This window comes from Alosa sapidissima, chromosome 3 (genome assembly GCF_018492685.1).
Source record: "Alosa sapidissima isolate fAloSap1 chromosome 3, fAloSap1.pri, whole genome shotgun sequence".
In the NCBI taxonomy this organism is placed as follows: domain Eukaryota; kingdom Metazoa; phylum Chordata; class Actinopteri; order Clupeiformes; family Clupeidae; genus Alosa; species Alosa sapidissima.
The window spans coordinates 10,359,231-10,382,272 of record NC_055959.1 but is presented as its reverse complement, the minus strand read 5'-3'; the positions used below and the strand labels follow the sequence as shown (position 1 = coordinate 10,382,272).

General features: G+C 42.7%; 2 protein-coding genes across 3 annotated transcripts; one reads left to right on the top strand and one right to left on the bottom strand.

Moving 5' to 3' along the window:
* Positions 1-6,502: 6,502 nt before the first annotated feature.
* gls2a (glutaminase 2a (liver, mitochondrial)) lies at positions 6,503-19,881 on the top strand. Of its 2 annotated transcripts, XM_042085919.1 has the most exons (18): positions 6,503-6,824; positions 7,416-7,503; positions 11,701-11,822; positions 12,358-12,487; positions 12,688-12,767; positions 13,235-13,398; positions 13,996-14,054; positions 15,904-15,936; positions 16,093-16,151; positions 16,276-16,342; positions 16,425-16,475; positions 16,729-16,905; positions 17,037-17,168; positions 17,307-17,399; positions 17,638-17,699; positions 17,968-18,044; positions 18,334-18,397; positions 18,531-19,881. In XM_042085919.1, the coding sequence occupies exons 1-18, from the start codon at positions 6,610-6,612 to the stop codon at positions 18,700-18,702; spliced, it is 1,845 nt and encodes a 614-aa protein (XP_041941853.1). In that variant the 5' UTR covers positions 6,503-6,609; the 3' UTR covers positions 18,703-19,881. The 2 variants fall into 2 exon arrangements, with proteins under 2 accessions (XP_041941853.1, XP_041941854.1); XM_042085920.1 differs by lacking the exons at positions 6,503-6,824; positions 7,416-7,503 and adding an exon at positions 10,261-10,337.
* On the bottom strand, positions 19,871-22,070 carry spryd4 (SPRY domain containing 4). Its single transcript, XM_042085982.1, has 2 exons — positions 21,871-22,070; positions 19,871-20,970 (listed from the first exon to the last, which is right to left on the bottom strand). Exons 1-2 carry the CDS (start codon positions 22,001-22,003, stop codon positions 20,429-20,431), a joined length of 675 nt encoding a protein of 224 aa, XP_041941916.1. The 5' UTR covers positions 22,004-22,070; the 3' UTR covers positions 19,871-20,428.
* Positions 22,071-23,042: the final 972 nt, after the last annotated feature.

Below are 23,042 nucleotides of genomic sequence, written 5' to 3'. Positions count from 1 at the left end.
CACCAAACAGTGGGAGTCACTATACATGGTATAGCAAGTGTGTAGGAATGTACATATTTGCACAATTATATCTGAATACTAGAAAATAATGGACTTATAATAGTATGACATAACACTGTAGGGGGGTGCAAGGGGGGATATATAGGAGAATAATGAGAATTAGGCCTGTTATTATCTTTTCAATATAATAGACCATATGATATAGAAGAGAATAATGCAAATTATTATTATATTTTGAACATTATGGACCATAATTAAAATCATCACACATACAGAATGAAAACACAAACTTCATGGGCTCTATCTGGCACAGGAAAAGCCAATCCTGCACAAGAATATACCTTGGGTGGAACAAGGACTCTCACCTTGTTGGTCACCTGAACTGTCAGTCATTTCCAGGTAATATGAATCTCAGATGACCTTACCTCTAGTAAGATGTGAACCCACCTGATTTAGCCGACCAATCAGAGCCATCTATAAGTATGCCAACATCTCATTTAAATAAACCGGCCTGCAAGACCTGGGCACCACATAATTACGTACGCTCTATAGAAAATTAATTTTATAACAGCCCTGTCAATTCTGGCCGAGAAATTACATTTGATTAATGTTTTCATTGTGCAATGTTTACCACTGTTGCAGCTGAACTGCCATTGGAGATCACTCAGTTTTGCAGAGCTGTCCACTGCTACATTACTTGTACTGTATTCGGGCCTTGTTTGGCCTCTCACGCTTGATTTTTCTCAGAAGATCTGACGTTATGATGTACAACATGATTTCAAAACTACAACAACAAAGCTCTCAAAAGCTACTCTGTTGGTGATGTTTCTTGGTTTACAGCAGTTGCCTTGTTGGTGATTTTGTTTTTGATGGTAAATAGGCTTGGTTGTTGACTGGCCGCTTTGGGAATTCCCCCGTATAGCACCCGTGTATATCTGAAAAATCCTCAGCAAAAATAGGCCACTTTTGCAAATATGCCACTTTAACCAATGAATGCAATGAATGAACAACCAGTGGTTCTCCGCAGAAGTTTATAGCACATTCTCATTTAAACACTGGGTGCCTGAGGCCTGTAGGAATCAGGTAGAGCAGACCATCATACACAGGTCAACAACTAATACTAATATTGGCATACATTAGTAATGCTAATGCTGGCATACATTAGGCCCTACACTGAAGGTTCTGAAAATACTATGTTCTTATATTGCAGTTTATAACTGTGATGTCTGAAGTTCAATCAGATCTTCAGCTCAACTTTCTCTCTCTCCCATCTATATCTGTTCTGTACCTATAGAGAAAACTGGTGAACAGGAGCACTGGCAAAGTGGTCTGAGGAAGATCATAAGAGTGGGCACTCACTGAACTCACTGGACAAGGAGAGGAAGGAGGGGAAAGTATGTGGAATAATAAGGTGAGTGCACAGCATCCTAAGGCAATACTGATTGGTGTGTGTGTGTGTGTGTGTGTGTGTGTGTGTGTGTGTGTGTGTCTGTGTGTGTGTGTGTGCGCGTGTGTCTGAAAGATGAGTGCTTAGACTGTGCTCTCTCTCTCTCTCTTACTTGCTCTCTCTCTCTCTCATCCCTCCCTCTCTCCCCACACACATACACACACACACACAATGCAGCTCTGTGTGCTGGGCTGCTGGAATGCCGGGTAGCGGGGGTGTCTACCGGGTGTGGATGGGGGGGGGTGAGGAAAGGTAGAGATTTGGAGTGGGACGAGGTGGTGGAGGGCGGGGGTGGATGTGAGTCCAGCGAGGCTCCAGGGGTGTGCAGGGTGTCCAGGTTCCGGAGGACGGAGACTGAGGCTACGAGACGATCTGAAGTGCTCTGTCCAGACCGGCAAAGCTTAGGCCATGAGCGCCTTGGTAAAACCATGAGGGGGGAAATGACTGGACTCTCTCATTTGACCATGCCATCTAAAAGACGGGGAGCCCAAATTACATTTGGAACACATAAGAGCAGTTTTGGTTATGGTTTGGCTTGTAATTTGACTATGTCTATTGTAGATCAGTTCATTTTATTCCTATCAGTAACTTTACTCAAGATTATGGGTGATTCACTGCAAGCCTGTGAATGCAAAGACATAGACACAATTGTATAGTCCATTTTTGATTGAAATTTCTATTTCCAGGTATAGACGGCCAACAGTCCGTACATTAAACCCATGACCTCTCTGTGCATGTCCTGACAGCATTGCATAGAAACACACTATGTTCCTGTAACCCCAACTCCTGCACCACTTTGCCTTTACCAGTGGAATGGCAACAATCAATACTTTGACATTTGATTTCAACCAAAACACAACACAAAACTCTATGGATTATGACAAACATTGACAAACCAATAGTACCTAACAGCACTAAAAAGGATGTAACCTTTCATCTCCTTAATGATCTGCTTGTACTTTATTACAAAACTATTCAGCCCTCACCCCTACACACATACACCAGAGTCATCTGGATGAAAAAGTAGAATGTGTGTGTGTGTGTGTGTGTGTGTGTGTGTGTGTGTGGGGTAACCAGGGAAAAGAATGTGAGATGATGTTTGGTCAACCAAAGGAATTCTATATTCTCAGCTAGTGTTAGCTAAGAAGTAAAACCAAGACACATCATGAAGTTTACTTTGCCATTAGACACCATTTTTCCTGCCAGAGATCCATCTTGCATTGCAGAACTATTTTATTACCAATTAGAACTATTTCATTACCAACTGTCTCATAATTTCAGACTACTAGCCCCTACTCTTTTATTTCCTTATCCCTATCCCTTTTTCCCTTGGAGCCAGAATACCCCTTTGCCATTTCCGCAATATCCCTTTGCCATTTTGCTGATACATTACAGTGTATTCAAAAACAACTTTTGAAGAGTATTCTGTGTATTCTGTGTAACTGGCCATTTCATTACACTGTACACGTCATACTGTGGTAAAACTATTAATTCCATCCTTTCATCCAGATCAATCAAATCACACAAACACCCATGTGGAAACCGGCGATGAGATGTGTAATTGAACTGCAAACCATTTTGAATTTGGTTTGGTTAAAAAGTTATTTGAGGCATATGCTAACACTCCAGGTTAAATGAAAAAGTCTAATAAGACAGCAGTCCCTTTTTTTGGTCAGAGCAGAAATAGAATAGGGACTGTGGGGGCCAAAGGAGGTGAATAAACAACCCCTGTCCCAACAAAACTGCTGTTTAAGCCAAACAAACACAGCAGGCTGGCCCTGGCATTCTTAGCAACTCTCTGGCACACATTTGAGTAGCGTTGTGAATGCTCCCAGGATCCCAGGATACAAACCACTCTTTTTCAGCCACTGCCAATGGAGAAACTCTCAGAGGGCAGCACTACAGAGAACAAAGGTCTAGTGAGCCCTTAGAGCACCCCAGAGATCAAGCATGGTCTAATCTATTAATACTATGAAATACATCCAAAATAAGCATATCAGTAGCTACAGTATTATATTTGAGTAAGTACTACACTTGATACTTAGTATAGTGTAGTTTGCACATCAGTACTGAATGGTTATTAGCTCCATGCAGAAGGAGGAACTTCATGGCATGATTCAGATGGGATTTAACCTTTCAGACACTTTATGTTGACTGATTGTAATAAATATCACTGTTAACATTTTATGTTGGTATAATGTGTTTGAGATGTTGGTCCAATAAAGAGGTTTCTGACATAAATCTTGTCAAATGTGTGATGATGAAAGCCATTCTTTACTATGTATTTTATTCTCTCAATCTGTTTGTTTCTCAGACTGTTTTTTAATATATCAGAACCTAATTTTAAAAGATAAAAGCTGAGCAGCAGAGCTGACTCAAAGTGGGGGACCTGGCTTGAGAGTGGGGTGGGGGTGAGGGAGGGGGGTTAGTTTGTGCAGGCGGAGAGGAAGGTGAGGAAGGGGTTTCTGAGGGAAGATGGCGGCTGTGGAGACAAAGTGAGCATTGATCAGCACACAGGAGGAATGGAGGTGGAATGGAAGGCATTTTCCTGTGAACGCTGGGAGTCTCGGCCCAGCTCTGAGGCCTAGGTCAGCCTGCACCCTCACACACTCACATGTGTGTGTGAGAGAGAGCAGTACTGTGGTGTGTGTGTGTGTGTGTGTGTGTGTGTGTGTGTGTGTGTGTGTGTGTGTGTGTGAGCAAGAGAGAGAGAGAGGGGGGGGGGAATGAACACATATCCAATGAAGAGAGGCATGGGGATCTGGCTTCAGGCATCAGGATGAGCTGGTGAGAACCTGATGGTCAAATAAAGGTAAAGGTATAGTTACAGTAACAAGCACTTTATCCAAGGCCATGACACTAAACTCAGTAACAACCTATTTGCATATCACATTTACATGTTCAGAAAGCATGGATACATGCAGTAGGGAAAGAGAGAGAGAGAGAGAGAGAGAGAGAGAGTGAGAGGAAATGGGGGTGCGGAACACAGGAGGCCATGGGTGTGCCTCTCGTTTATCTACTAATCAGAAGTATTATGTGTCCTCCATACATACCCTCAATCACTAGCAGCTGGCGCTCCCTTTATGTGCTGTAATGCCCCCTGTGGAAACATAAGCTCCAATATTGCACGTACACACACACACACACACACACACACACACACACACACACACACACATACACACACACACACACACACACACACACACACACACACACACACACACACACACACACACACACACACACACACACACATCCCCTCCAGAGGCCACCAAAATAAGGACTTCCTCAGAGTTCAAAGAGACCTACACATGCAATGTGCTGCACACACCCTGACACAGAGTCTGGGCCTGTAGGTGAAGTATAGGAGAAGAGTGAGTTGGTGGATGCAGTATTCTTTTGCTTTAAGTATACTATTCTAGTCTTTTAATTTTTAATCTTGTGCAAACTTGGCACTGTTGGACATTCTTTGCATTTACATTATGTGTTTTCAGCGAGGATAAGATGGCGAGAAGGCTTGATTTGGGTTTTCTGTTATATCTCCAATAGTTTCTCATGACAGATGTACTAATTACAATGGGTGGCATTTGAATGGATCAATTACAATAACTTAAACCCAAATAGTAAAGGCTACTTTACCTTGTACCTCAACAAAAAAGTTCTAACTTCAAACTCCTGAACTAACTCCTCAAAACTAATTCAGAGGAAGATGGTAATGTTCAGATGAACGCAGATCAATACCCTTACTTTAGTTGGAAAAGCAGAAATGCACACAAATGCAAGTGGTAGAACAGTATGAAATAGTTTCACCCTGACAAATACAAGGAGTAGGTTATTCCACTATTTGAACTTGCATTAATTCCTCCTTAGTTATTGAATTCTTGAAAAGAATTGTGGGGAAACATTGACCCAGGAGTTAATACTGAGAAAAATCACGTTAAATCAGATAATAACGCAAATCTATATACAAGATTAAAATCAACTTGTAACTTGCCACCTGTAACACTGAGGCAGTCAGACTGGCCTCGAGTTTAGAGTTGAGCTGAGGGTGCCCCTCACAGACAGACTATGGACATTCACTCCACACACATCGCCCTTGTCCTGTTACAACTCCAACTGTAATACAAAATACTACCACGTGGTGTCACTATAACTGTAATTACAACGTTTTGAGACACTTCGAGCCTTATTTGCTAAAGTTCTTGATTGCTATTGTCAACAGACAGACAGACAAATAGATAGACAGACAGTCAAACAGATAAATATATATTTGTATGGTGTTCAAGTCTTCATTAATTTAATTAATTACTAGTCGACAGACAGATATATATATATATAGATATATATATCTGAGAGAGAGAGAGAGAGATATATATATCTGAGAGAGAGAGAGAGAGATATATATAGATAGATAGATAGATAGATAGATAGATACCTCCGTCTATTAATTAATTGAACAAATTGGCGTTCTTCGTTGAAATTCTCCAATCATGGAACTTGACCACGGCCTTTACTCTGGCCAAGCTAGGAGCTTACTAGATTCATGTCGTCCATGCCAGTTTTGCGACCTTTCAATTACATTACGCAACGTTTTTGTCACCGCAACGTTTTGTTGTATAGAGTAAACAATTTCACACAGTAGTCACAAGTCCCTTAAGGATTTATGAGTTAGGCTACTTGAACCTAACCAGACTGTACTACCCGTATAGGTCAAGCCATACCGTTGACGCGCTTAAGGTGCCAAAAATATCCTCTGTTAATAAGTGGACTTAACTGTAAAACGCAGAATTCAAGTTATATGTCTGTAACAGCCCACTAAGTTGTCATCCTATCCAATAGTCTGACGTTGAGATCAATTGTTGTCAAACGCTGTTTTGTCATGTGTTTATTTTCGCTATTAATGCACGCGTAAATGCTCGATGCCCAGCAGGTCATCAATCTGTCATCATGGCCAAGTTGGGATCATGGCGTCATTGACAACAGAGTCGTCGCGCCCACGGCTTGAAGCACATGGTTGAGCACACCACTCCCCTTATCTTAAACAGACCCGTGTCGAGCAGGCTCGGCAGTGACTACAGTTTACTTTTGGGGAAAACTACTATTCGTGGTTCCCGCACAGTTGGAGTGCCTGCGTAAAAAATAGATGAGATTTTTGCAAAATGCACTGTCTCAAGAATATTCGTCCATCAAATAGTGGCGTCCTCAAACTACTCGCCCACAATGCTGTGGGCCAGACTCGGACTGGAAGTAGGGGCACAGGTGTACTACGTCCACGGCCCGTCGCAGTTCCATTCAGTACCAATGGCGCTTCAGCGCTCAGCCAGCAGACGTGCCATCAGCACAGGGTCTCCGACGCAGAGCAGGTGCAATACAGGTGTGTAATACATTTCTCTTACCGAGGAGGGTCCCAAAAGGGTTTAAGAAAAGTTATGTTACAGTAACCTATGTTAAGATGTGTAATGCATTGGTTTTCAAACTTTCAAGCCCCACCTGACCCCATCAACTCGGCAAAATGGTAATGTTATTGTATTTCCTGTCTTGGTCCGCTGGATCAGATGCTATTTTAAGTCATATGTCGGTCTGTTTATGACTCCTATGTTTGTGTGTGGCTATTTTGTTTTGAATCTATGATCTTGTAAAAATAGAGAAAGGCTTTATTAAAGATTAACAAAAAACAAACAAAATATTCCTCCTGTTCATGCACTCCACCTGACATGTCTCTGTTCCCCACACTTTGAGAACCACTGGTGTTATGACACTGCCCCCCATAGAAGGCTTCACTGAAGGCCCCTGAGTCTAACTTGGGTCATTTTGGGCAATGGGGTTTGGTTAGATTAGAAGATATCGGCACTAATAAGAAAAGAGTAAAGTTTTCAATTTAGAAACAGAGATTGACAAAATCATCATTGAGGGCTTTTTGCACAGAGGTGTCCATCCATCTGATGTATTGTTTCTGTGTTTTTAGTAAAGGGGCGGTCACTGGTCTGGAAGATCTTCTGTTCTACACGATCACCCAAGGAGAGGAGAAAATCCCTGTCTCTCGCTTCATTGCTGTAAGTCTTTCTCACTGTCCTGTCTCTCTTTTGTACTGATGATGCACAGCCCTGTTAAAATGCTCTGTAACATTCCTATTTAATGGTAACTTAGTACTTAGCACATACCTTAGAACTACAGTATTTACACATTGCTGTGCTGAAAACAAGCCACTGATTACTTTAGAAATGTGTCATACAACTAATATACAAAATACAAAAAAAATGCTTTAAGGTAAAGTGCTTCATAGACTGTTTCAATCTGGACACTGTACTTCTGTATAAACACACTCACCAGTCAACTCTCATATCCTACACCTGCAGAACTTCCTACAGCTACATGGATTCTGTGTGTAGTTCCTGAGGGCACGTGTAAGAGGAGATTGCCTTTCAAGAACCAGAATGTTAAAGTGAAAACAATGTTTACACAGTCACAGGTCTCAGCCTAGTTCGTGACACGTTAGAAACATGCCAGAGCTGTGCACATACGCAGTCACATGCATGGATATACACGCAAGGTATTTATGTTCAGGCACTGTATGTAGGCCTTGTTGCCAAATAACACAGCAGCCTGTAGACTTGTTCCACAATGCACAAGTTAAAGCATGATTGATCATAGACAGTGTTTCTTCATATTCTCATGTAAATCAATGCATGTTGGCTTTCTTTAAGTTGGCAATACTAAAAGCAGCTTTTTTGAGCCATGTTGCAGTGCACTGTTCCTACAGTAGATACTGTTCAAGCATGTTCCTGTTGACGTCCCTTTTGTTTGGAAAATCATACTATAAGGCAAACCTCACTGAGAATTAGGTTACACTTTACTTGAAGGTATCTATGGGTTTTCATGGGTTATCAGGCACCCAAGACCAAGGCCTGGCCACTATGTGCTGCTAGTTGCATCTCCTGAATCCTTTGATCATCTGGCTCAGCCATTCTCTAGGGTCACAGAGAACCTTATTAGCCAAAATGAGTGGTATTTCAAGTGTATGCAATTGTGCTATGCAACATATTCATGTTTGGTCTTTAATTGATCCTTGTTACGTGTGCAGCAGTCTGATCATGGTTTCATTATAATCTGAAATACGTGCCATAGTTTTATAACCCAACTAGTCCCATATCTCTGCTGTGCCTGGATTAATGGGGGTAGAGGGTTATCATAAGGCAACTTTTTGAGCAATGTTGCTGGGCAACCACATAACCAGTTCCATTTATTCAGAAATAAATGCCCAATATCAATGGAAACATGCCAGAACCACAATAATGAGGAACATTGGCCAGCAACATTGCTCAAAAGGGATTGGCTGGTGAGAGAAAGTGGAATAGTATGGAATGTATGTCCAATATTCCAATATGTTGTTTAATGTTCTGCATTATGGCCAATATTCCAATGTGTGGTTTAATGTTCTGCATTTCTCAGTGGGTCACTTTGGCACTAAAAGTATGATTCTACTACATATACCTGTATGATATCTGTACTGTTCTTGGATACATGGATAATGTTAGGCGTCAGGGTAGATATCACTTCTTGTTGTCTGTTTTGCATCAACAGCCAATTGCATCATTGATTAGGGTAGACTGGATGGCTCCTGCCTTTGCCACTGTTACTGTATGATTATCTATCCTTTGCTGTGGGGTACTTAAACCCTGTATAATTCTGTGTCAAGTCAGACGCATGGAGTACATTGTGCTTTGTGCGTGCCTCTCTCCTGTATACAGCCAAATTAAACTCTGCGTCTTGATTGTACTTCTACGTGACTGGATCTTGTGTCTCACTTTGGTATGCAATATTTTTACCAACACCGTTATGCGTTAGGAGTGGGTTCTATGGTAGAACCCCAAAGACTTGAGAGTGTTGGTCTCCTCCTCTTTTCCTGCTACTGCTCTCCTGAGTGTGGGGATCCTTGGGTCCCCTGCTCTGTTCTTTCACTATGTTGTTCTCTCTCTCTTTTCTTCATGTTGCAGGTTTGGTATTGTTTTATATCTCATGCATTTAGGTTTTCCTAGTTTATTTGGTTTAGATTGATTTATTTATGTATTGGTTATAGCTATACTTAAACCTTTTGGTTTCATCTCGCATGCAGTTTACTTGATATCTGTAATATTTAAGCTACCATGTATTGCATTAATAAACTGTTCCTTCATTTACAATTCATATAACTCCTGATGTGCCATGCCATTGCATCTAACATTTGGTTTATAATCTGTCTGGTAATATTGTAGGTTATTTACTAATCAAATAGAGTGTGATTAAGTGTATTTCCTGCAATAACCACAAATCTAATGCATTATACTGTCCCATAAAGTTCTGACACCTTCCAGTGAGATGTTTTCTGTTGTTGCTAACATTTTGACTGTCCTTAGGACATGCATACTTACTCACCATGTAGCTAACCAGTAGTAACTAACCAACAGAAATCTTATTCCATTTTGTAGAGACCAAAGGGTTATGACAGGACAACTCTGTATATCAACAGCTGACCATCAGCCACTGTCTTACACACCCACACCCACACACCCTCCCCCCCCCCCCCCCCACACACACACACACACAGTCAGGTGACATAGCAACACACCTGAAACTAAAACTACAGAATGACAAACCTGCAAGAGACCCTAATAATAGCAAACAGGACAGCTAAGAAATTTACAGGCTCACGGGTAACATAAGTTTACGCAGGGCAGCTCCCCCCTGCTCCTGCTCTGCATGTTCTTGATCTTTCCCTGATTGGATTCATCAACGCCGCTCCTGATTAGCTGAATCCACCTGATTAGTCAATCAAGACCCTTTTAATAAGGCTGTATCAATCAGGCATGCCTGGAGCATGGCCAGGCAGAAGACATGTAGAGTATATACTGTAAGTATATATACTCTTTTGATCCCGTGAGGGAAATTAGGGTAGAGTAAGGTAGTCTGGGAAAACAATAGTCTTAGCATACTTACGTCTTCAACTGATTTCAGACCCATATTGCCATTCTGAGCTGTGTATGGGTGCTCAAAACAAATAACACTCTAAGATGCAAACTCAGCAATCGAATCCCGCTATACCTAAACCTCAGGGATTGCAGCTCTGAAGCTGCAACAGAAGTGGTGTCTACTTTCCTAAAATGTCATGTTCAACATGCATAATTGCAATCACACAGTAGACCTGTTTACATTTGTCATTGGTGATCTGCAAGTGCTCAGCCGAGACGCGATTCACGCGATACAGCCAGAGACCACTTGTGTTTAGATTTCGCTATTGCTAGCGTAACATTCATCAGAACTCCCATTGTCTGAGAACGCATTAACGTTTACACTACAAAGGATATGTGATCAAATGTGTCTCTGACCAGTGGTTTGAGTGATTGGATCATGATGTGCTTAAGACACATTTTGAAAATGAATGTAAACTGGTTCAGTGTGTGCCTCTGTGTAGCACATGTTTGTATGCAAGAAGCCAGTGATCAGACACGAGGATGTGAAAATAGCTTTAGCCTCTAGCCTTTAGCAAACACATGGTGGTCCAGAAATAGACAAACACATACAAACACATGCACAGTCACACACACACACACACACACACACACACACACACACACACACATAAACACACACACACACACACACACACACACACACACACAGACACATAGACACGCACACATATACACACAAATTAATACACACACGCGCACACACACACACTCACACACACACACACAAACACACACACATGGATGACATGGTTTCCATTCAGCAGTTGAGATAGTGCCCAGTAGCTAACAATTCTTCACATCACTGTACCTGACTTCCATATTTCCGTCAGTGGGCTCAGATCCATGACCTCTCCAGCTTCTGATCTGTTCATCACAGTTCCCCTCAGGTGGAACACGGATGGCTCCAATGTGATCTACAGTATATGTGTAGTTACAGTATAACATACTCTGTTATATTTGCATTAAAAGTATATTATCACTGTATACGTGCTGAGTAATATAATCATGGCAGTGGAAATGTTGGCATACTGTATTTTCAGAGGGCTATATACGCCGGTTTGAAGTCAGATAAAGTGGGTTTGGGTGCTGGGATAGGTGTGTGTGTATGTGTGTGTGTGTGTGTGTGTGTGTGTGTGTGTGTGTGTGTGTGTGTGTGTGTGTGTGTGTGTGTGTGAGAGAGAGAGAGAGAGAAATAGAGAGAACAGTTGGTGAACAGTGTGTAATTGGGCATGTCTTGTGCAGGCTCTGAGGAGCACGGGGCTGATGCCCTCCGACCCCAGACTGAGGGACTGCATGCGCCAGCTGCAGCAGTCCATCCATGAGTCCATCGGGACGGTGATGATGGACCAGGAGCTTTTCAGGAAGTGAGTTTGCCCCTCAAAATAAGTGTGTGTTTGTGCCTTTTGGCCACCCCTAAGGGCGCGTCTCTAACGGTTGACCCGAGTGTGAGTGAGAGAGTGCTGACCAAGTCTGGAGTTTTACGATGGTGACAGCTGTGTAACATACACTCCATCCTGGGGGGCGTGGTGTCATAGTTGGCAGAAAGGACTGTCTCATGGGGAGGTAACTTTAAAAAAGTATTCCTGGAGAATCCTGGGCAGTGCCAGCCATGTGCTTGTGTCTGCTTATCGCTCATGGCTGTGAAGATCTTTTCAGACTTGCACATAGAGATACATTTGGGTAAACAATCATACTCAAGTGTGTTTCCTTTTGTGAGAAACTTCTAGAAAGCTTCAGAGAATGTATGTAAGCACAGCTGTGTCTTTACGTAGTTCACATTTCATCTGCTGTCTCTGCCATTAGAGGGTCACCTTCTCATTATTACCCCCTAACCCCCTCATTGTGTGTGTGTGTGTGTGTGTGTGTGTGTGTGTGTGTGTGTGTGTGTGTGTTTCTCAGATGTGTGGGCAGCAACATTGTGCTTTTGACAAAAGCTTTTAGGAAGAAGTTCATCATCCCTGACTTTGAGACGTTCATCTCCCACATCAATGAAATCTATTACTCTGCACAGCAACAGGAAGGAGGACAGGTGAACACACACACACACACACACACACACACACACACACACACACACACACACAAGCCACATTTACAGGTATTGTGATTTGCCATTTAGAATGAATAGATATGTCTCCATATAGCCATTGAGCACACTCACATACACACCTTCTCTAGTTCACAGAAACGGTCTCTCTTACTCATGAATGCTCATGTGATGTGTGACAGGTGGCAGACTACATTCCACAGCTGGCTAAATTAAATCCGAAGTCGTGGGGAGTTTCCCTCTGCACAGTCGATGGCCAGAGGTAAGACTCTCAAACACTCACTTCCAGATTTGTTGAAATGTCAAAAACCAAAGACTGCAGACAGCAGTGTAATGATAGCCCCCCTCGGCTTAGTGTTGGCTGTACTATTCAGAGGTAAGGTAAAACCATGTGTCATTAACCGAAAGCGATCATCTGCATGAGCCTACCATCTTTCCTGATCCCAAAAAACAGCTGAATCAAGATCAGTTGCATCAGTCTTGACCTCAGTATTTGCTCCACCACTGACCAGGAACTCCTTGCTCTCTTGGCTCCTGGCTGTCTCAGAACAGTTGGGGGGCGACTAATTATGACTAATTTGTCATGATTGGAAAAGGATTGGCAGAAGCATTGAAGTGAAAACTCAGCAGTCCTCCTCTCTCTCTCTCTCCTCTCTCTCTCTCTCTCTCTCTCTCTCTCTCTCTCTCTCTCTCTCTCTCTCTCTCTCTTTCTCTTTCCCCTCTCCGCAGGCACTCGGTAGGGGACACGCGTGTGCCATTCTGCCTGCAGTCCTGTGTGAAGCCATTGGAGTACGGCGTGGCCGTGAACGAGGCAGGCAGTGAGGCGGTCCACAAATATGTGGGGAAAGAGCCCAGTGGACACAAGTTCAACAAACTCTCACTGGATGACGATGGTAAGAGATCTCTTCCCGAATCTAAACTATATTTAATCTTCTTACTCACACTCTTACTCACACTCATTGACTGCTTGTCTTGTGTGATGGTTCTATGCCCTCTCTGTGTATGCGATTCTATATTCTCTTTCACAAATCTTGCACAATGCTTATGTGCAACAACACACTGAAAAAAAGGAACAGAGTATCAGGACAACAGATTTCTTATGTGACAACAGGATGATTGATGTGTCTTGTCAGAGTGTTGTTTGGAAAGTTCCTGAGGTGCCTCTGTAAGAACAAGTGGTGTTGTAATGCTGCAGGGGTATTCTAACAGTGTGTGGATTTGACATTGGGTCATCAAAAGCCTCTAATCACATGCACACCCTCATCTGCTGCCAGGAACAGACACATACTCACACTACAGAGTACATAAATAAACAGCAACATTAATGCCAGATATTTGTCACAGATTTGATCAGCAAATTTAAATTAGAAATTGTACAGTTAGATTGTTAATTAATATAAATGATGTATATTTTATGCAATTAGCAGTAACTTCATCATCCAGATAATTAATTCTGTCCTGCTGGATCTTGTTTGCTATTCTCCTCACAGACAAACCACATAACCCCATGGTGAATGCAGGAGCCATAGTTATCAGCTCGCTTATTAAGGTAAGGACACAGTACAAGGATTTACACAACGTTTTATTGACCACTAATGGACAAATACTAGAACTTTCCAGTGAACTGAGTCACTATGCACACACTGTTTAATTTCTCACTGGGTCAATTCAAAAGGGAAATAGGTAACTTACAGTAGTAATTTGGGTTACTGTTAGGACACATATATGCATAGGCAGTCTTATATGGAGTTTCCGTGTTTATCTAGTTGTTAACTGTTAGTATACAGTGCCTATAAAAAGTATTTCCCCTTTTATTGCTTTAATAAATGGAATACTATTTGTCAATTTAAGTAATGTTAATTAATTAAAATTATATAATGCAAAATAAGCCATTGCATAAATATTCACCCCCCTTAAAGTAACTGACCTAAATCAACAGCGGTCCAGCCTAGTCTCACAATTAGTTAAATGGAGATGGCCTGAGTGCCGCGAATGTGCATAGTATAGTAATATAAATCAACCAGTATCAGGTCAATCAGTATTGGAATTATAATGTGGAATTATAGCCAAATTAATTAATCCTGGCTATAATTCCACCATGAAGACAAAAGAACACTCCAAACAACTCAAAGAAAAGGTTATTGACAAGCATAAGTAAGGGGATGGATACAAAAAAAATGTTCAAGCCACTGAACATCCGCTGGAGTTCAGTGAAATCCTTCATTATGGAATGTAAGGAATACGGCAAATGTGCAAATCTGCCTAGAGCAGGTCGTCTCCACAAACTGAGTGACGGTTCAAGAAGAATAATGGTGGGGAAGGCCACAAAGGCAAATTAATTAATCCTGGAGGACAATCTGATTTAGTCTGCAAGAGAACTACGAATTGGGAGCCTACAGCGAAAACTAAACAGATATGGTTTAAAGACAACAAGGTGAATGTTCTGGAGTGGCCGAGAGAAAGCCTGTAGCTGTAGCTGGACTTAAAAAGGGCTGTTCACACTTTCCAACCTTGCAAAGCTTGAGCAGTTTTGCAAAGACAAATGGAGTAAAATTGCAGTATCCAGATGTGCAAGCCTAATTGAGACCTATCAATGCAGACTCCATGTTTTGCTCAATTGCGGTCAAAGGTGGATCTACTCAATGCTGAAGGGGGTGAATATTTATGCAATCACTTATTTTGCTTTGTAGTTGTAATACTAACATTACTTTGTAGAAATCTGCTTTCACTTTGACATTAAAGAGGGGATTTTTGTAAATTATTGTAAAAAAGGCCAAATTAAATTGATCAAGATTCCATTTATAAAAGCAGTAAAAGTTGAAATGTCCAAGGGTGGTGAATACTTTTTATAGGCACTGTGTATTTGGCCTTTATTGAGGTAACAGTGTGAATAACAGTGAAGAGAAGGACAGGAAGTGACTGAGAGAGAGTGGGTGGGATCGGGAAATTACCTGGTAGGACTTAAACCCTATGTACCCTTTGTTGTATTGTGCTATATTAGTATTTTAGTGTCCTTTGTTGTTTTGAAATGCAGAAACCTCTATTTTGTATGTGATACATCATTAAAGGTGATCAGTAAAAGGTCTTTAGTTGCCCAGCTTAAACACACATTCTTGTAATTAAACAAGCCCAGATGAAAATCTGAGAACAATATCAGTAACAATCAGTAACTTTAGGACAACTGCAAATTCAATAATTACAAATTGCAATTCTTGAATTTCCCCTTGGGGATCAATAAAGTATCTAGCTATCTATCTAATACGGCCTTTTTGTCTATAAAAATGAATGCTGTCCCATTTTAAAGCATTTGAATATTTCTTGAAGTAGACATCATACAGTATCATCTATTTAATCAATCTATGTGTCTGTTCTTAACATCTCATCTTCATCTCTTGTAGCCAGGAGCTAATAAAGCAGAGAAGTTTGATCATGTGAGTATCCGAAACTATATTTCATAACATATTTCAAAACCTAAAAGTAATACCTTCCAATTGATACATTAACATAAAAAAATCATGGTCTTGAGTGTCAAGTATGGTATTCTCACACCTTGTATTTTGATGTACAATCAATATGTGTCTATTAAGATGTTGCAATATCTCAAGAGAATGGCAGGGATGGAATTTGTAGGCTTCAACAACGCTACGTAAGTTTCACATACACAGTTTTTCATAGGTTGTAGACCTAGAGTCTGGAATACCTATAACCATTTGTCTTCCTCACTACTGATCTGGGCATTGAAAAGCTGACCGAACTCTTCATTTTTACAGCTTTCAGTCGGAGAAGGAGACGGGTTACAGAAATTACGCTATTGGATATTACCTCAAAGAGAAGAAGGTGGGTTTGAAAAAAAGTTTTTTTTTATTCTCAGGTTTATTTATTATTTTGCCATGGTAGTAATCTGTTCCTCTGTCTCCAGTGCTTCCCACATAACTCTGACATGAGTACTGCGCTGGACTTCTACTTCCAGGTAAACCTCAACAAGGCAACATTAAAGCGATTGTTCGGAGTAATTTCACTCTAGGGTCCTTTGCACCATGACCCCGAGCCAAATACCCTCCCAGAACCTGTTTTCCCTTGGTCGAACCCCGAATTCTGATTGAACAGAATTAAACAGCTAATTTCTGCGGACAGTGTTCCCTGTGCTGTCCTTACTCCTAGAGCTCTCCTGTAGGCTCACCTGTGTAAAGGCCCTTTCTCTCTCTCCCCCCCCCCCCCCGTAGCTGTGCTCGATAGAGGTGACGTGTGAGTCGGGGAGCGTCATGGCTGCCACGCTGGCTAACGGAGGGATCTGTCCAATCACAGGCGAGCGTGTGCTGAGCGCCGAAGCTGTGAGGAATACATTGAGTCTCATGCACTCCTGTGGAATGTATGACTTCTCTGGAGAGTTTGCCTTTCATGTGAGTCTCTCTCTCTCTCTCTCTCTCTCACTCTCTCACTCACTCACTCTCTATCTCTCCGCCTACACACACATACACTGTCTGCTGTTCTCCTTGTGAACTCAGAGTTATTGTTATTATGTTATTCCCAGGTGGGCTTACCTGCCAAGTCAGGTGTGTCAGGTGCCGTGCTCCTCGTGGTCCCCAACATCATGGGAATGATGTGCTGGTCTCCGCCTCTGGACCGAGTGGGCAACAGCGTCAGAGGAATCCACTTCTGCCAGGTGCTACTCACACACACATGCCTCTGTGGTGATTGATACACACACACACACACGCATTCACATTTCATGCAGTACGTTTTTCAAATTCACTCCTGGCCCCATGTGCTTTTGGCTAAAGAATATGTACATGTGTCTCAGGAACTGGTGTCACTCTTTAACTTCCACAACTATGACAACCTGAGGCATTTTGCCAGGAAGCTGGACCCACGCCGACAGGCTGGTGATGATAGGGTAAGGGTATTAAGCAGAAACAAGAGAGAGCTCATTTGTGTATATATATTTGTTTATATAATAGGGTTCACTTCAATAGCGTTGTCAATATGTCAAATTTAACAAATAGTCAAATGTATATATTTTGTTTCTTGACTTTGTGATGGTAAAAAGACAACAGAACTGCTGCTAGACACTTGTATGATCAATTATTGTGCAGACAGTATTATGATGTAGGGTGATGTTTTTCTCTCTTTAGAATAAGTCTGTGGTTGAACTCATGTTTGCTGCCTATAGTGGAGATGTGTCAGCGCTCAGACGGTAAGTCATAAAATGGTAACCACATGTTATGAATTGTTATGCAGTAATTTAATCAATCCATATTAACTTCACATACATCTTTTACTACAAAACTGAACTGTGATATGGCCATCCCTTGGCCTTTTCAGTGATTTTAAGGACTTCTTGATATATGATACAGCTTGAGTGTATGAGTAATGCTTTTAAATCATTAGAGCCTTCCTTGCTGAACTGCATTTTTGTCCTTCTCCAATTCTCGCTGGTACCAATCCACCCATCCATCCTGCAGGTTTGCTCTGTCCTCTAAGGACATGGAGTTGAGTGATTATGACCGGCGGACAGCCCTCCACGTAGCAGCGGCTGAGGGTGAGTAGAGTACACATCTCATCTGTGGCCCACCAGCCATTTCTCAATCCTCCATCCTCTACTTAACCACTGTAGCATCATCCATGCCTCTCCCTCACACACTCATGCCGCATATACCCATAGAAGGAATACCTCATGGAGGGTCATTCCTTAAGTCATTCACTTGTGTCTCAATTCACCCATTCATTTTTTGAGTAGTTTATTCATTCATTGTTCTGTTCACAACACATGCTTAGTTTGGGTCTGTTGTCTTTCTGCATGTCATGTGTCCTAACCTGCATCTGTAAAGGTCATGTGGAGGCCGTGCTCTTTCTAACTCAGATCTGCAAAGTCAACCCACTGGTGAAGGACAGGTGAGACCACATTCCACACCACTGTCATCCCCTCATTTCACTCACTCTGCCATTGTCACCCTCTCACTCCTGCGGCGAGGTGACTAATCCCGCTCTTCATATAAAGGTCGCTGTCTCTCTCTGGCCTTTCTAGATGGGGAAACTCCCCTCTCGATGACGCCCTCCAGTTCTCCAGGGACGACGTGGTGAAGATCCTGCAGGAGTACCAGACGTTGTACGCACAAACAAATACCTCCTGTCCCTCTGAACCTGCGCTGGACCTAGATGGGCAACAGAAGCTAGACGCCCTCAAAGGCCTGGTCTGACTGCAGGCAGAGTGAGGCGCTTGCAGACAATCTCTGTCACTGAAGCCATTGAATTGGTTCATACAGAAAACCGAGAAGCAGGAGATTTAAGCCTAAATTTCACATTCAGTGCCATTTAATCTCACTGTTGTCTAGGAGTAAGTAAGGAGATAAGGTCTCTTTTTTGCTCTTCTTTCTTATGGGACCCTATGATGGATGTAAGGGTGTCTATCAATGCAGTTTGAATTTCGATTATGAAAGGTTACCAAATAACCGTTGAGCACTGGCAGTTAGCTGCTCCTTGATACTGTGAGTGACAGTCTTGCTGATTGTGTTAGAAACAGGCATTCACTGAGTTGTGTACAGTGCTAAGATGTTTATAATTATGAGCTCAGTAATGTATTTAAATTGGACATATTTATTTTTGTAAAAAATCTATTGTGTTTATCAGCTGTAAGTATATGTGTGGTCATGTACACAGTGAAATATGTGTGAATGGTGAATGAACAGGTTGTACATACAGATTGAAGACGGGTGTTTTCAGTATCAACACCTTCCATAGTGGTCTTTCTGTCAGGAGATGAGATAAGCTACTGCAGCCAGTAATAACACACCTACCTCACTGCCAGTTATCAACAGTGAAAAAGAAATGAGCAAACTGATAGGCGTGACAGTAAATCACTATGTCAAATACAGAACTTCTTCTGTGGTGGGTGCTGCTGAAAGAATGAGAACCAGCAATAGATGGTTCCTTTGTAATCTTGATGTAACAGATTACATAGTTGCTCATAAAATGGTTTTGAGACCTGGCTTAAAGATCTACCTCTTATAGAGACAGGCCAGTTGAGCTCTGGTGAGATAACTGTGTGGACAGGACAGGACACCACACCGTGCTTTTTGCAGTGAACCTTTTGTCTCCTTATATGCTGTGTTGGCTGGAGTTCAGAGTATCAGAGGAGGTAGGAAACTGCAGGGATTGTGGATCACGTTCCGGTATTGTTGTATACGCACACATCCATGATTAAAGGTTTATATTAAAAAAAAAAACTCCTTCATGTTTCAAATGAATGATTGAGCCTGATTGAATTACATGAAATGTAATGATATGTAAATAATACGTATTCTTTTTTTCCTTTGAGACAAACTTGAAATGGTAATGTGTGAATAAAAAGGACGTGTGGACTACATAAACAGTTCTGACCCCAAATGCAACTTTTATTCCACTGTGACATAAAACCTGCTTGGCTTGTGTTGAGAAATGCCTGTACAAATGTTCCGATGACAACAAATATTGAAAGTAACAAAAGTGTTCCCTCCATGTGTACCCATTAAAAAACAAGGGGAAAAAGTAATGCTATACAAGATGTTGACCAGAGCTCATCAGTTTGTCCTCCCCTCTCAACCACGCTCTACTCAGCTTCAGGACTGGGCTAGTGATGATCTTTAAAAGATTGTCAGCCTCTTGGAGATATGGGCTGAGAGAGACAGACCCTGGGGGAGCAAACTGAAGGGCTTTGGCTCTGAGGCGGAGTTGGTTAAGGACAGTCAAAGCAGCCACAGCTATTCTGCTGCCGCCATCTTAAGTGAGAGTATGTGTTATGAGAGTTACTTGTCCAGCAGTCTTTTGAAATAGGACCTAATACTTCCACCTCCGCTACGACAGTCCAGAGAGAGGAGGGACAGCTGTTTCCCGGAGTGAGGATTTGGCATTTCTAGGAAGCAACTGGCACATAAGGCCTGTCTGCGCTCAGTTCAGTCCCTCTGGGACCTCCAGGCCAGAGTGTGTTAGGAGCTCCCCGTCCCAAAGAGCGAAGGCAGGGCAGAGTGGCCCGCGGAACTGGGCCCTGATGGTGTGGATGATCTTGCTCTTCTGCGTGTCCACCAAGCTGAGCCGGCCTGCCTCGTAGTCCAACAGCACGCCGACGCGGTCAGGCTTCCCCACCAGAGGCACTGGTACCATCTTGTTGGTGGTCATGGCGTGCCACTTGCGCTGCACGTAGCCAAACACCCATGAAGTATTATTGGTGCCGATGCACTCGTCTCGCGACATGGCCGCCTCCGCCACTCCCAGCCTAAACTCATGGGACTTGCGGACGGTCACTTCCCAATAGTGCCGACCAGAGGTGATGCGGCTGTCTCCGAACACCACGGCCCAGTCGCGGAAGCGCTCAGGGTTGTCTTGCACATGGCTGGGGTCAAGGCCCAGAATACGATAGATCACAGCAGTGTCTCGCCTAAACAGGTCCAGACTGCTGTGAGCAGTTCGGTCGTCCAATTTAAACTGCAGGTCTACGAGAAAGATAAAAAAAATAAGGTCATGGCTGAATGGAATCAACAGTCCACCTCCTCTGCAACCTACAATTAATAGCCATCCTAGGTTTCAATGAGGAAGAAAATAAAATACTCTGAAAAGTACTGAAAAGGTACTCTGTACCTGGTGTAATTCAGTGCCCTTGATAATATTATTTTTTCAGTAAAAACATTATGAGAAATGTTATGAGTGCCACTACATGGCGTATGTTCACATAAATTGCTAGATTTTAACACTTAACATCAGTTGAAGATCGTAAACACCATCAATATGTAATTGCAAAGCAATGCTGTCAACCACTCACACTAACCTTAAATCTTCAGAGCTTTAGATAATACTATCTGCAATAGGAAACTCCTAACATTCAATACCTGAAAGTTACATTATGCTTATGACATGTCTTCAGTATAATCTTCAGAGCTTCAGATAATACCATCTGCAATAGGAAAATCCTAACATTCAATAACCTGAAAGTTACATTATGCTTATGACATGTCAAACAAGACAGTAAAGCACCTCAATCGGACAGGTAATAATATATCCTGACCTGGGAGATGGCTGTGCCCGTCACAGACTATTGTGTTAGCTTGCCAGCTAAATTGCCATATCGACTACCGCTTTCACACACGAGCTAACGCGTGTTTCTATTTTTGAAGATGTAAGTTATGGATCAGCAGTCCTGCGTATGACTGAAACCACAGAGGGTGGGTAAATCTACCTTCAATAGTCGATATTTGTTCACCAAGAAACCTCTGACCTCTACCTATGCTAGCTTGCTAACTCTTCCAGCTATAACGTTACCGTTAGCACACGTTAGAAGTTACTTCGATGACAGCTGTGGGTGTGTGTCCTTGGGCAAAGCACAACTAGCTACTCACTATTAATTGTGCTGGCACTGACAAAGCACCTCCTGCTTGACAGAACCATTCGACGGGTTGGTCGGAAAAGCAGGCTGCCCGCTGTACGCCCCGCTAAACGACAACAACCTGCCATGCTGAGAGGCAACGCCATCTTTCACATGGATGTTTTGTTGTTCACCAGTTTTGTGCAATGTGGCTCATCAGCGCGTATAGCCCATTGCTGCCCTCTACCGGAGCAGCAATGTTATGCAGGGCCCAACAGCACCTTATACGGTCTACTGTAGGTCAGGGGTCGGGACCATTTTTGCCTGGAGACCGGAGCAAATTTATTTACTTTTAATCTCAGAAGAGCCACATAAACGGTTACAAGAACATTTTTGGATATTTAACGTATAGTTAACGTACAGTACAGTGTGGCCTGAGGGAGCCTCCGATGCTCTTCAAGACTGCTTTGACACAACAGACTGGGAAATGTTTAAGCAGGCAGCCACTTACAACAACCGGACAGACATAGAGGAGTATACAGACACTGTAACCTCTTACATCACCAAGTGCATTGATGATGTGACCCACACAAAAGACATCATCACTCGGGCTAACTGGAAGCCATGGCTGACAGGGGATGTCCTCAGGCTGCTGAGGGCCAGAGACAAAGCCTACAGAGCTGGGGATGAAGCTGGCATGAGAACAGCGAGAGCCAACCTGTCCCGTGGCATCAAGGAAGCAAAAAAGGAATACACTCACAAGATAACCACCCACTTCAAAGACAGCAGGAACGCACAAAGCCTATGGCAGGGCATTCAGGCCCTCACGGACTACAAGCCCGCGCCACAGAGCTGTGAGAGCAACATCCCTCTGCTCAACAACCTGAACTGCTTCTTTGCTCGCTTTGAAGCACAAAACAGCACCTGCCCACAGAAGACCCATCCCCCTCTACATGAGCAGCCCCTGTGCCTCTCTGCCGACAGCGTGAAGAGGACACTTGCTGCTATCAACACCCGTAAGGCAACAGGTCCAGACAACATTCCAGGTCGTGCGCTGAAGGACTGCGCAGGGGAGCTTAAGGATGTCTTCACAGACATCTTTAACACTTCCCTGAAGCAAGCCATCGTCCCATCATGTTTCAAAGCTGCCACCATCATACCTGTGCCGAAGAAAACTGCTCCATCCTGCTTCAATGACTACCGCCC

Excerpts from the sequence above, each read along its gene's own strand:
- spryd4 (XM_042085982.1), bottom strand. The coding sequence starts at position 22,003 with ATGGCGTTGCCTCTCAGCATGGCAGGTTGTTGTCGTTTAGCGGGGCGT. Across the intron at positions 20,971-21,870 it reads CAGTGCCAGCACAATTAATA|ACCTGCAGTTTAAATTGGAC; the intron begins GTGAGTAGCTAG and ends TCTTTCTCGTAG.
- gls2a (XM_042085919.1), top strand. The coding sequence starts at position 6,610 with ATGCACTGTCTCAAGAATATTCGTCCATCAAATAGTGGCGTCCTCAAA. Across the intron at positions 12,768-13,234 it reads TGCACAGTCGATGGCCAGAG|GCACTCGGTAGGGGACACGC; the intron begins GTAAGACTCTCA and ends CCCTCTCCGCAG. Across the intron at positions 16,343-16,424 it reads ATTACCTCAAAGAGAAGAAG|TGCTTCCCACATAACTCTGA; the intron begins GTGGGTTTGAAA and ends CTCTGTCTCCAG.